The 14854-nt window shown below is 42.6% G+C and overlaps 1 protein-coding gene across 1 annotated transcript in view; it reads right to left on the bottom strand.

Moving 5' to 3' along the window:
• Positions 1-9221, bottom strand: part of MYBL2 (MYB proto-oncogene like 2) — a 52948-nt gene extending 43727 nt beyond the window's left edge. Inside the window, exons 1-5 of the mRNA XM_043985876.1 lie at positions 9168-9221; positions 8134-8216; positions 5722-5818; positions 4423-4494; positions 2313-2405 (exon numbers count right to left, since the gene is read on the bottom strand). Coding sequence (XP_043841811.1) covers positions 2313-2405; positions 4423-4494; positions 5722-5818; positions 8134-8153 — 282 coding nt within the window. The 5' untranslated portion in view covers positions 8154-8216; positions 9168-9221. The remainder of the gene's footprint in view (positions 1-2312; positions 2406-4422; positions 4495-5721; positions 5819-8133; positions 8217-9167) is intronic.
• Positions 9222-14854: the final 5633 nt, after the last annotated feature.

Raw genomic sequence — 14854 nt, 5'->3', positions numbered from 1 at the left:
AGTCCAAGTCCAGTGCCTAATCATGGCCTGAAGGTGAATACAGGCTATACCAGCAGAGCATAAGGTCTAATCTGTTCTACCCTTTAGAAAGATTTTGAATACAGTCCTAGCAGCCAAATCAGTCTTCTCTGAAAGGGGCTATAAAATTAACCAGCCTAACTTATCATCACAACAAACTCAAAAAGGCCCTAGGTTCTAGGTGGCCTTCTCCTGCTTCTCTAGCAATGGCATGGAAGCAAAGGCAGAAGGGAATATTTTTTAACTATCCATAAATATTAACATTAAGTTTTCTAAATGTGGGCTAAGGGGGACGAAATGAAATGATGAATAGCGTCAGCTTCAGAAGCTGAAATAGCCCACATGTTTAAGTCCCACCTCAAATCCTAACACAGACATGATTGTGCCTCCCTGTGCCCATCTCCCCCTTGGGGAGACCTTTCAGGACCCCTCATGGCTCTCTAAGGTTATGAGTTGCCTCTAGAGAATGCCCAGATCCTCACTGGGAAATGAAGCTTCATTACCTGGCAGTTCCCTACACCAGTGAAATCATGAGTCCTGACCAAAGACTCTAAAAGCCTCTTTGTACAATGGCCAACAAACTGACCTTCTGTGCACACTAAGCATCTCCCCAAACCACCAAGACAAAAGGAGGATGAAACCAAATGGAAGGATCACTCGTTTCATCTTCCTCAAGGCAACAAAACCCAAACTTTCAAGGGGCCCTTGGCCATGAGCATAACAATCAAGCACTGATTATAGGAACAGAGCTATTATGTGTAACATAGAAGGAAAGGAAGGACACAAGCAATTATTAAGCACCCCCTATGTGACAGGCACTGTGCTAAGCACTTTATGAATAAAATCCTCTCATCCTCCCAACAACCCTACAAGGTAGATGCTATTATCTCCATATTATAGATGAGGAAACTTGAGGCAGAGAGGTTAAGTGATCAGCCCCTGTCAAGAAAGAACATCAGGAAGATAACAGCTGCTTCAAAACCCACGTGATGTCGAGGTGAAGAGGTGGAAAAATTGTATGAAAAAACTAACAAGATCATCCAAACTAAGTCAAAGCCAAAGTGTACTACAGTGGAAATAGCACTGAGTCTCAAAGGACCTGGGTTCAAATCCAACCTCCGACACTTATGACCTGTGTGACCATAGCAAGTTAACCTTCCAGCCCTGTTTCCTCAGAATTAAATTGGGGAGGATTGGATTACAGTTGTTGTTGTTCAGTCATTTCAGTCATATCTGACTCTTAACGACTCCATGTGAGAAATAATTATTAATAATCAATATCATGGGGGACACAGATCCTGCCTTCTTTCTTAGCCATTTCTCCCTCCTCCACCCAAGGTCTAAATTCTCCTAGAAAGTAAGATTCATCTGGGTCAAACCACACCAAAGGAGTTTTGGGGTGGAGATAGATCCTTTTGTCTAGATAGTCCAAGGAGATTAAACCACACCTACATGAAAAGAATTTGCCCAGATCAGCTTGAGTGGGAGTCTTATATTCTTTCTCTGATGTCATTCCTGGACTTCATTTTAATACCACCCATCTCCAGTCATGCCAATCAATTAGATTTGATTGTTAAGGGGGCAGCTAGGTGGTGCAGTAGACAGAGCACCGGCCCTGGATTCAGGAGTACCTGAGTTCAAATCCGGCCTCAGACACTTGACACTTACTAGCTGTGTGACCCTGGGCAGGTCACTTAACCCTCATTGCCCTGCAAAAAAAACAAAAACCAAAACCTAGATTTGATTGTTAAGTGTTGAATCTCCTACAGTGGGAAGGGTGTATGAACCCAGGAAGGGGTATTTATTTGGTCTGAGAGAGATGCCATAGACCTCCTTTTATTAACAGCCTGCCGACCATATTGATAAAAATGATTAAAATACTGAGAAACTAAGTCTCCCCTATTTTTAATCATCACAACTATTTGGAGTTTTCTCAGCAGAGATACTGGAGTGGTTCACCATTTCCTTCTCCCGCTCATTTTACAAATGAGGAACCTGAGGCAAACACAGTGAAGTGACTGTATATGAGTAACACATTTCTGAAGTGATCTGAGATTTTTTAAAAAAGGTCTTCCCTCAAAACAACCTAGAAGAAGTGAGCAAAGTGTTATTATCCTCACTTTTCAGAAATATAAACACAGAAGGAGCCGTAGAGAGGTGGAAAGTGACTTGCCCATGGTCATCAAGCAGGTATTAAACGTCAGCATCAGGATCCTGACCTCAGGGCCTGTGCCCTCCTCACCAGACGAAAGGCAACCAACCTCCCAGAGACCAGGACACACCAGTGACCTTACCTTCTGATCTTCTTCTTTTGTCCAAGGGCCCTTGACAAGGTCTGGATTCAAAACCCTCAACCACCGATACTGGCACTGCTGATCGCTCCGATTCTAGGGTGGAGACAGAAATCTCAGTCTGAGAAGCTTGTCTAATCTACCCCCTGCATGACATCCCAACAGAGCAGTCATCCAGCTGCCACAGGAAGGACTGTCCAGAGATGTCTCTGGGTATCCCATTCTACTTCTGGACAAGATTAATGCCAAATTTACTGACACTAAGCCTAAATCTGCCTTTCTGTACCTTCCTCATGCACAGAGAACAAACAAACAGCAGAACAAGCACGAAAGGTCCAATGAGGCCAGCTCAGTTATTTAGGGCACAGAGGAGCACCTTGATATTCACGAAGGCAAGGTCACAGGGTCAAGCCTTACATGGGGGTAAGTAAAGTTCATTCTTCACTCTGCCTGATCAACCATCCTGCAAATGCTTTGAAAAATGAAAATGAAAACTATTTAAAGGTCACCAGCCTAGGTCATCCTTGACCCCTCCTACTCTTCCTCACCCCCACCCCTCTCCTATGCACTCAGTTGTCAAGGCTTGTGGATTCTCCCTGCCCAATCACTGCTAACCTACACCACTGCAACAGATCCTGATGGGACCCCCTGGTTCCAATCTCCCCCCCTCCCATCCATCCAATGAAAAGGTGACATTCCTCAAGCACAAGTGTGTCCCTGCCCTGCTCTAGAACACTCTGGTTCCCTTTGAACTCTACTCAGGCCCTACTTTTTGCCCTCAGAGACCACACAAAACCAAGCACAATACCTTTCTTCCACATGATAAACCTTTAGATAACCCAAGACAGACTCTTCTCCTATGTCTTTTTCTTCAAGTCACTGACAGTGCTTCCAGATATTTCAATAGCCTGGTAACACTTGCCTGACACTATCTACTGTGCCACCTTGCACAGTTGGTGTTTATCAACATCACTCTTAATAATAATTTGCATTTATTTATCAATTCCCAATTATACTCCACATATTGTCTAACCAGGGCAGAGGGTAAACAAGACCATGATATGCCTTTATTTGGAAAAGATTTAGAGCAGCAAGGACAATGTACCCCAATCTCTTTTTCTTTGCTCCAATCTTTCAGAAGAGATTGTCCTTTTGTTGTCAAAACACATCCCCCTACTTGTGCCCTTGATGCCATCCATTCTGGTCTCTTCTAAGATCTTGCCCCCGCTATCATTCTTTTTTTTCCCCCTTTGCAGGGCAATGAGCATTAAGTGGTTTGCCCAGGGTCACACAGCTAGTAAGTATCAAGTGTCAGAGGCTGGATTTGAACTCAGGTCCCAGGGCTGGTGCTCTATCTACTGTGCCACCTAGCTGCCCCCTGCCCCCTAGAGCTAATTGTAATCTGCTATACTAAGTTATTTGCAAATTTAGTTAAAATTGCATATAAAGGGGTTTGTTTTTTTTAAAATAACTGTCAAAAAAATTGTGCTAAAGATACTATTTCAAGATGTATGGGTTGAGAACACTTGGTAGATAGGGGGAAAAATCATTAAGATAAATCTTGGGGCAGCTAGATGACGCAGTGGATTAAAGCACCGGCCCTGGATTCAGAAGTACTTGAGTTCAAATCCGGCCTCAGACACTTGACACTTACTAGCTGTGTGACCCTGGGTAAGTCACTTAACCCTCACTGCCCTGCCAAAAAAAAAAAGGAAAAAGAAAAAAAAGATAAATCTTTCACTAAATTTGGGAAGAAGCTTCCAGCATGGTATGTAACAGATGGACCATTAGATTTAGAGTCAAAAGCCCTGGGTCCTCACCTCTGCTCTACTAAACCTAGTACCTATATGATCTTGAACAAATCAATCCACCTCAGTTTCCCCCTCTGTAAATGAGGAGGTTGACTAGATGATCTCTAGGGTCCCTTCCAGCTCTGGCATTATTGTATGATCCCCTTTCTCTGTGAAAATCAAAAACAAAACAAAACAACAACAAAAAACCAATGTATGCACTAGGCACTATACCCAATGGCTGTTCAGAAACTGATCACCCTTTCCCTCCCCAGAGATCAGAAATAGAACTCCCAGGAGCTCCCAGAAGCCTCCATGCTTACAGGAAAGTGGCTTGCAAGAAACTTCCAGTCCTGCTGCCCATACTGCCTCACGAGTGCCTTCAGCTGCTCATCCTGAAAAGAACCAGATAAAGGCATCAGCTCACATGTGTTTAGAATGCACCATGAGATAGTTCATTTCTAGAAGAAATCCTCACTCCACCCCCCCAAGACAGACTTCTACTCCTCTCTCACCGCACACTCCATCCCAATCGAACTCCCTTGTTCCCTGCTCCCCACCCGTGACATTGCATCCTCCTGTCTTCACACCCTTGAGGAAGTGGTCCTCCTTCATACCTGTCATCTCTACCTCATCAAATCCTTAACCTTCCTCCAAAGCACAGGTCAGGGGTCATCTCCTATATCAGAGTTTCTTAAACTCTTCCCACTCACGACCCCTTTTCACCCGAGAAATTTGTATGCAACCCTGGGTTTATAGGTACATAAAATAGCTGTAACCTCTTACTGTTGCCAAATTTTTCGCAATCCTCACATTTAGTTACATGACCCCATATGGGGTCACAACCAACAGATTAAGAAGCAAGTTCCTTTTCAGATCCCTCACTTCCATTGTGATTATCAGCATTATCTTGTTCTTTGAATGACTTAAGTTTTAATTGGACATAATTTATAGTAACTTACTTATGTACAGGTGACATTTCTCCTCATTGAATGCAAGCACCTTGAGGACAAGGACTGTTTTCTTCTTTGTCTCTGTATCTCCCTGCACCCAAGAGTGCCCTTACAGGTAGCATAAGTTTCATGAAAGCTTACTAAAATTAAACTGAATACAGGTTCTCAAAGGACAGCTTGAACATTCTGCCCAAAGCCTGTGAGGCTGACAGCCCAGTCATGAAACCCACTGTTGTCTGACCCACCAAACATTCCTAGCTCTAACCAGACGTCGATACTCTATGAGAAAAGAAATCATTGATCCTCCATGCACCATGCTAGAAAACCAGAAGGAAACTTTTTTCACTAGTTACTTATAGAAAGTTCATCATTGAAGAAGAGAGTCTAACATGGGGGAAGACCAGCCATCTGGTTCAACAACAATGACAATATTCATGTTATTTTCCCCTTGCAATTTTTTTCTTTTATGTATCATCTATACCAACTTAGAACATTATGAAAAAATGTTTATAATCTAGATGGTGAAGTCAGCCTTATTTCCATCCTCCTTCCTCTTTCTTTCTCCATTCCCCATTCTTTTATCCCTCCCTTCTGATCTTCCCCACAGAGCCTCTTAAAACAATGGTATCTATCAAGATGTAAGCCTGTCAATTACCCTCTGTCACATACCTCTTGGTGAGTCCACTTGACCTTGCATTTATTTTCCCTCTGTTCCTGCACATCTGAATCTGTGTCCTGACAGTGCAACTCATCTTGATCCTCGGTGCTAAAAATGACCAATGCATCCATTTAAAAGATTTCATTAAGACAGAATATAACTTTTCTCATTGTAATATTTAACAAGGGATCAGGTCAAAAAAAAAAAACCCCAACAAGGGATCAGGTCAATCAGTCATAAGGAATTTATTTACTAGTCCTTAATATTTACAAACTGTATCCTAAATAATGATTTTGAAGTTAGACTCTTGGAAGTGATCAATTGATTTAATCATTTTCCTTTTTTCACTACACTAGGTAGGGGTAAGTGGGGGACTTGTGAACTCCAAAAAATACCACTTTTTTGATAACTATTTCAATATGTTTCCTTTGTAATCCTATGTATTTCATTTTGTGCATCAAAAATATGCTTCTGAGAATGATTCCCCAAAGGGTCTGAAACAAAAGAGTAAAAAAAACCCTGGACCAGCTCTCTCTCTCTCTCTTTTTTTTTTTGGTAGGACAATGAGGGTTAAGTGACTTGTCCAGGGTCACACAGCTAGTAAGTGTCAAGTGTCTGAGGCTACATTTGAACTTAGGTCCTCCTGAATCCAGGGCTGGTGCTTTATCTACTTCTATGCCTAGCTGCCCCCCCCCCCCAGCTCTTTAATGACAATTTCCAAGACAGGTCAAACTCAGATCAAGAACAGGTTGTTTGACCAATGTTATCTTTCAGAAACAATGTTTTAATAGGTGGCTATGCACCCAGAAAAGTCAATTTCACTTATAATGTAGCTGGAATAGAACTTAATCACTTATAACATTGTTTCTCTCAGGAAAAAAATGCATCTAGACTTCCAATTCAGTTTCGGACAATAGTAACACAACCCCTTTCCACCCCTCAGGTGGAGCTCAGGCCACAAGTGAAAATAATCACAGCCACTGACAGGCAATGAGAAGTACTCTCATGCTCCTCTCTGTGACCCCAGGGGCAAAAAAGAAGCCTTAGAGACCATTAGCAGGCAAGCAATGACTTACAAGTGGGATGTTTGTAAACTGAAAACTGCCTAAGGCAAAACAAAACAGAAAAGTGGATAAAGGCATTTTAATAAATGTGTGCTGCATAATTATCATAAATATCATCAGTCTTATGTTTTGAGGGGAAGAAAAATTGAGGGGCAATGTTGTCTTATACTGTAATTCTTGTCTCCCCCCCTAGAAGAGGAAGGAGACCTCGCAGATATGAATGTATATTGCATAGATACATATATGTGTATATATGCACATGTACACATGCATGTGTGCATGCATGTATGGTGCCCTCCATACTTAACAAAGAGATTAGTAAACCCAAGTCATCAAAATTTCCCACAAAGAACCTCTAAACAATAATGCCCTTTAGTAAAATACCCAAGTATGTCAAGAATATAAAACCCCTTTCCCTTGGCTTTGGGAAGGACGGATTTAGAGTTCTTCCTCTCAATTTAAAAGAACTCATTTCCTTGACACAGGACCCTCACATTATCCAAATAAAAGTTGTTGGATGATGTCTATGCTCACAATTTTAGGTTGATTAGCCAATATTTTGTGACTTTAGACAAGTCCCTCTGGAAGCCCCAAACTCTGCATGATTTTTTAATAGTTTGATAACTATTTCAAAATCATTAGTTTCATTTGTAATCCTATGCGTTTTATTTTATGCATTTAAAAATATGACTCTTGAGAAGGGATTCAGAAGTTTCACTCGACTGTCTGAGGGGTCCATGACATTATGAAGATTAACATCCCCTGATTCTGAACAATTTTTAAAGGCCCTTCCAATTCTAATATCCTGCTCAATACATCATTTATTGGGCCAAGTATAAAGAGGTCAGGCCACGGCCAGAGAAGAGTAAAAGAGCTAGCTGTCCCTGCTCTCAGGGAGCTTTGGTTCTGAGCTTTATTTTCCACCATTTACAAAAGATTCCGAGGACTTAAGGTAATTCCCTATTATCACTCGTTTTACAGACCAGGAGACAGAATGACAAAATGCTAGTGTCCCCTCCCCCCCCCCCCCCCCCCCCCGTCCAAACTATGCCCCAATCAGCCTAGAGCACCTAATCAAGTGAAGCCCCTGGGGAACTCCCAGGCATCCTTCCATTGAAAAGGTGACAAATTGACCCACGAATCAAACCAACCAAAGACACCCACCTGGAGAAGACAAACCAGACTCTATTTAACCCCAAGTTCTCCGGGTGAGTCCCACATGGGGCAAGCAGACTGGGGAGAAGGGGAGTCCACAACCACCCCCTCTCCCACTAGTAATTGGGAGATGGGGATGTTTCCGTGGATAAATAAAACAGACCAAAAACGTCGGAAGTTTCTCTAAGGTCCCGTACAACTTACCCGCGAGTCCGGCGAGCCATTCCCTCTCTGCTGCTCCCGGGGCCAGGGGGTCATAAAGGCGGTGGAGGGAGGGGGATACAGGGCTGCAAAGAGCGGGGAAAGCAGACGGGAGAAGGGGGAAGGGAGGGAAGGAGGAAGAGAAAAGGCAGAAGAGAGGAGGGAAAGAAGAGGAAATGGGGGAGAAGAGGTAGGAAAGGAGAAATGGGGGAGGAGAGGGAGGGAAAAAAGGAGAAATTGGAGGAGAAAGAAAGGGAAATGGAGGAAAGAGGGAAAAGAAGGAGAAACTGGAGGAATGGGGGAGAAGAGGAAGGAAAGAAGGGGAAACTGGGGGCAGAAGAGAAGGCAAGAAGGGGAAATGGGGGGAGAAGAGAGGGAGGGAAAGAAGGGGGAAGGAGGAAAGGGAATTAAAGTGGAAATGGGGGGAAGGGAAGTGGGGCAGGGGAGCAAGATGAAGAAGGGGAGAAAAAGAGAGGAGAAAAATTAGCGGGGGAGGAAAAGGAGGGGAAGGAGGGCAGCAGCCCGCCTGGCTGAGCCCGAGTCCTGCCCTGCCCTGCCCTGCCCTGCTCGGGAGCTCGCCCGCAGCAGCCCCTAGAAGCCCCCAGCTAGGGAATGTAATTGCTGGCGGGAGGAGAGGAAGAAGGGAAGTGGGGGAGAGGTCTAGGGCTGGAGGTGCCCCCTCCCTCCAATGCTGCCCGGCGCGGGGTGGCTCCTGCAGCCGGCGTGGAAGAGCGGGACACCGCCGCAGCCGCCGCCGCCGCAGACACAGGAGACTTTCCTATCTCGCGCCAACTAGGGACGGCCGCCTCCCTCGTTCCCTCCCTCCCTCCCCGGGGCAAGCGCGCGAGCGTGCGCGAGGCGGACGCCCGGGAAGCTAGAGGTAGAGTGCTGGCTGGCTGGCTGGCGGGCGGGAGGCGGAGGAAGGAGAAAAGAGGCGCGCGCGGGTAAACTGCAAGAAATTTTGCAAAGCCCCCGCCACCCGCCGCCACCCGCCAGCCCATCCGTCCATCCGTGCACGCCTCCCCACCGCGCCCCACCTTACGGGTTACAGGCGAGAAGACCCTCGGCGCTCCCCTCTCTGCCGAGCTCCCCAGGGCCAGGAAGAACTTAGCCAAGGCAGGCGGAGGACCGAGCCGCACGTGTCCCGGTGCCCTCCGCTTTGAAAATGACTCTTCTTTAAAACCCATCGCAGGACCGGGAGCGGGGCTCCGCAGGGTCCAGAAATATCCAAAACCTCGCCAAGTTAAATGCTCAGATATGGCTTTTTAACTGGGCTGACCTGAAGCCCCTGTTGCAAGGGATTTTGGGAAATGTAGTTTTGATGTATTTGCTGAGTCGAAGGTCGACGTCTTCAATTAAATAGAAAGTTAGATCATGGAATCAAGAACTCTGGAGTACCTAAAAAATAACCTGGTCCAAACCCCCTTATTTTGCGGATGAGAAAACTCAGACCCAGAGTCTACTGAAAACTTTTTTTTAAGCTAGTAAAGTATTAAGAAAATTAAGGGATTTGTTGATTCTCCCGGTTTTAATGCTGTCAGTAGTAAGGACTTTATGGGAAAGTTGGATGAATTCAACATTTTGATTTTATCTTTTTTTTTTGTTGGGCAATGAGGGTTAAGTGACTTGCCCGGGGTCACACAGCTAGTAAGTGTCAAGTGTCTGAGGCTGGATTTGAACTCAGGTCCTCCTGAATCCAAGGCCAGTGCTTTGTCCACTGCGCCACCTAGCCACCCTCCTTGATTTTTTTTTTAATAAAACAAAATGCTTCTCCCGATCTTTTTTTTTTTCCAGAAGTAGGGGAATATCAGTGTGGGATATTGAATATACTGTCACTTTGTGTTTATGTGTTGGCTGGTTTTGCTGGGCCACTTTTTTCTTATTTTTTTGTGAAAAGGGAAGACTGCTGCCTAGGGAAGGGACAGGGAGGGAGTGAACCCTTTGCAGTCTTGTACCCCTTTTCTCCTTCCCTCCCTCCACTGCCTCTTTTGTCGAAATTAAAAAAAAAAATAGAAATTTCGAACAAAATTGGATTGTCATTAAATTCAGTTCAAGTCCCTCTCTCAAGCAACCCTATATCACTTAATTGAAAAGATCACCTTCAACCTTTCAGTAGCCTAGGTAAATAAGATTCTGGTTACCCTGACTCTTTACTTTCCCTCACCCCCACCCCCACCCCGATATCTAATCATTTGCCAAGGCTCGTGGATTCTCCCCTCACAGTTAGACACTCATCACCTCATACCCTCCTGACATCCCTTTTTCCACTCTCCCTCTCCAATCCATTCTCCACGTCTACCAAACTGATATTCCCAAAACAAGAAAAGGTCTGGTGTGTCAATCCCCGGCTCAAGAAGCTTCCATAGTCCCCTATTGCCTCTAGGTTAAAATACAAACCCCTCTGCTTGGCATTTAAAGTCTTTTATAATTTAGCTCCAGTTTAACTTTCAAGCTAATTTCATATTTCACAAACTGTATTCCAGCCAAACTGGCCCACTTGCTGTCCCTTCTACATGACATTCCATCTTCCACCTCAATGCCTTTGCATAAGCTGTGCCCCTTGCCTGGAATTCTCTCCCTCTTTTGCTTCTTGGAATCCCTAGCTCCCCTCAAGACTCAACCCAAATGCTAACTCCTACATTAGAAAAGGTCTTTCCTTTTTCCCAGATCTCCACTCCTACTCTAGAAATTACATTGTTTTCTATGTGTATATATATTTTAATTTATCTGTATATCCCCAATAGAATATAAGCTCCTCGGATCCATGGATTTTCATTTGTCTTAAAAACACTTCAGAAGTGCCTTGCAGCTAGTAGGTATTTAATAAATATTTTATGGACTGAAGTCAGTGAGAACAAAGGATAGCAAATGCTTGATATCCTCAAAATATTAAATAATTTTGAGGAAAGCCTCCATTTGTATTGGACAAATACTTTATTGAAGACCTATGGATGGGCATGGATAAGAACTACACAAAATGAGAAGGCAGAGATGGGTTAACATCTACACTGGTAGAGAAGACCACAGATCCGTTAACATATATAACAAAATGGTAAATGCAATTTGAAACAATTTTATTGATGCCTTTTAAAATATCTCAGCCATTTTTGGATATACCCCTCCCACCAACCACCATGTAATCTTTTTCTTGAAACAAAAAAAGAAAAAAGTTAAGCAAAACCAGTGATCACATCGACTTTGACCACATATGAAACACTGCAGACTCAAAGTCTCTTATTTCTTTTCGAGGGTCAATAGCCATATTTTAAGTTTCTGGGCTGTTCTGTTGAGGGGTTTTCCACATTCATATATAAATGAAAGAGCAGAGGCCTGAGAGGTGACCTCCCTTAGGAAATTAAACTTTTCTTTGGAATAATTAATGGAATAATGGGTTTACAAAACACTTTATACAAGTCTTTTTAATCACAATTTTACAGATGAGGAAACTTGGGCTCAGAGTTCAACGTTTGTCCAGAATCATACAGCTAAGGAAATGTGTCTAATGTGTATATAAACACATTATATTTTGTATTATAGGTATTTTTTGTTGTTCAGTCATTTCCAACTCTCTGTGACCCCATTTGGGGTTTTCTTGGCAAAGATACTGGAGTGGTGTACCATTTCTCCTCCCACTCATTATACAGATGTGGAAACTGAGGCAAATAGGGTTAAATAACTTGCCTATGGCCACACAGCTAGTGTGTGAGGCCATATTTGAATTCAGGAAGATGAGTCTTCCTGATTTCAGGCCTGGCACTCATGCCATTGTACCACCTAGCTCCCCATAGTTATTTGTACATATGCCTTATTGCCCTAAGCACTATGAACTCCATGAGGACAAGCATAATTTCTCACTTTTTGTGTCTCTTGAGTAATCAAAACTATGGATCAAAGGACAACACAGAGATAACTGGTGATTAGAATAAGCTTTAGTACATTACCAATGGCATAAATTATTAAAAAATGTTAAAAGAATCACAATTGAAAAAGGCTAGCTGATTTCATTGTTATGCATGTGATTTTTACATAAAAGTTTATTGATGCTTTTTTAAAATGTTTACACATTTGGAGTTCAAAACTTTAAATAAAAAATTTTTTTAAATGTTTATATCTCTGGCAGTGCCCAATGACCCTTCTTAAAAGCACCATTACCCTCATAATAGTACTATTAAGCAAAATGAACAAGAAAATTGGCCATATCTAACAACATAGCTTCATCTATAGTCTATCACCTCAGAGACTGGAGCTTTACAAGTACTCAGAAGCACTGATCACAATTCTTATGCCTTTCGTTGTATTTAAATTTTATGACTGTAGTCATGATGTTTACTGTTATCAGTTCATATAAATCTTCTCAAGTTTCTTTGAATTCTTCACATTCATCAGTTTTTTCCAGCACAGCAATATTCCATTCCATTCACATACCACAATCTGTTCAACTATTCCGCAGCTAATGAGAGAATACCACCTTGTTTCCAGGTCTTTGTTTCAACAAAAAGTATTCCTGTTAATATGCAATATTTTTGTGTATGTGGGACCCTTGCCTCTGTCTTTGACCTTTTTGGAGTATATGCCAAGTCCTGGTATTGCTGGATCAGAGTTTGGTGACTTTTCTAATATAATGAGAATTGTTGGAACAATTCACAGTTCCACCAACAATTAATTGTCTTATTTTCCTATAGGCCCTTCAAAATTTAGCATTTGCATCTATCATCTTTGCCAATATAATGGACATAGAGAAGAAAATTGAAGTTTTAATTTGCATTTCCCTCATTATTTGTGATTCATTTTATTATAAAATGTGAGCTCCTTGAATAGATTTGTTTCTTTTTATTAATGTCCCTAGTGCCATATAGGTGTTTAATAAAAGTTTGTTAAAGATTTGCATTTCTCTTTTTTTATATCTTCTTGTTCATAAACTTTGACCTCTTTTTATTGGGAGAAGGACACTTGTTCTTATCCATTAATTCTTTATATATCTTGGATAGAGCAGCTAGGATAAAGTGTTGGGCCTGGAGTCAGGATGACCTGAGTTCAGATCTGACCTCAGATATTTACTGGCTTTATGACTCTGGGCAAATCACTTAACCTTGATTACCTGTTTCCTAACCTGTAAAATGAGCTGGAGAAGGAAATGGCAAACCACTCTGGTATCTTTGCCAAGAAAACATGAAGTTGTATACAACTGAACAATAAAAAATATCTTGAATATCATATCTTTAAGATCAATCAAGCAGGGCGGCTAGGTGGCGCAGTAGATAAAGCACCGGCCCTGGATTCAGGAGTTCCTGAGTTCAAATCCGGCCTCAGACACTTGACACTTACTAGCTGTGTGACCTTGGGCAAGTCACTTAACCCCCATTGCCCTGCAAAAAAAATAAATAATAATAAAAAAAGATCAATCAAGCAGTTATTAATATACTACTATATGCCAAGTACCATATTAGGGGAAAATAAGGAACCACATTTTTTAATACAACAATTAAATTTGATTTGAGAGGTAGCTTACTGCAGAAGACATCTAGACAGAAAGTGGGGTAAGAAGATCAGAAAGAGTTATCTCTTCCTCCAGCATGACCTGCACCACATTCCTCTACCTTGAGAAGCCTGAGTTACCATATCAATAAATAAGAGATAATCATACCCAAGCTACCTCTTACAGGATCCTGTGAAGGGCAAAGGGGATTACAGTTGTGGGATAATTTTACTGCATCAATTTTAAGTAGTGGCTATAATTATTATTTATGTTGAATATTGCTAAATAATTTATACTGATAACACTGAATTCTGATGCAAGGTAGTATGAGACTAAAGTTTGATATTAGATCATAAATCTACCCTACTTAACCTTTCCCTTAATTTTACCACAGTAGTGTTTGCATCCAGCCCTGGTGTCTGCATACACAGGGCCCCGCCATGAATCCAGCCATACCCCAATCATTCTGCTGCCTGCAGCCATCTCAGCCTAACCTTATCTACTACTCACCTGGGCGTGGGCTCACCCCCTCCAAACACAGCCAACCTTCCTCCACTAGGCCAACCCTAAGGAAGGAGCTGCACACCTCTGCCCTGCCCCACCCCCACACCCCTCCCCACATCCCAGGCTCAGGAACCATGAAATTACCTAGGGAACCCTCTTTGGGGCTGTATCCTAAACCTCTATGAAATTATTGCAGGGCCTCTGGCTGAGCAGTGGGGTGATTTCAGATATGACAAAGACGTTTCTCTTAAAAGCCTTTATGAACTAGGAAATATTATGTAATCCAGCCCCCACATTTTACAGGAGAGGAAATAATCCTAGAGAAGAGTGACCTGCCTAGGGTCCCATAGTAAGTGGTAGGGCCAGGATTTAAATTCATGCCACAAACATTTAAGGGTTTTGTTTATTTTGGGGGGGGGGGGGTGAGGCAACTGGGGTTAAGTGATTTGCCCACGGTCACACAGCTAGTAAGTGTCAAGTATCTGAGGCTGGATTTGAACTCAGGTCCTCCTGAATCCAGGGCCGGTGCTTTATCCACTGCACCACCTAGCTGCCCCTAAGGGTTTTATTTTAAAACAAAAAGGTAACCATTTAACTCTTACCTTCCTACTGCCAGTGTATTTATTGTAGTCACTAATATTTGTGGAATAATGGAAACAAGAGTCACCAGATTTGATATCTAAAAATAAGTTCTGGGCCCTTAAAAGTTCAACACCACTGTTATTGCTTAATACATTTTTCAGA

This window comes from Dromiciops gliroides, chromosome 2 (genome assembly GCF_019393635.1).
Source record: "Dromiciops gliroides isolate mDroGli1 chromosome 2, mDroGli1.pri, whole genome shotgun sequence".
NCBI classification, from domain to species: Eukaryota; Metazoa; Chordata; class Mammalia; order Microbiotheria; family Microbiotheriidae; genus Dromiciops; species Dromiciops gliroides.
The sequence above is the reverse complement of the archived record's forward strand: the minus strand, read 5'-3'. Positions and strand labels throughout refer to the sequence as shown.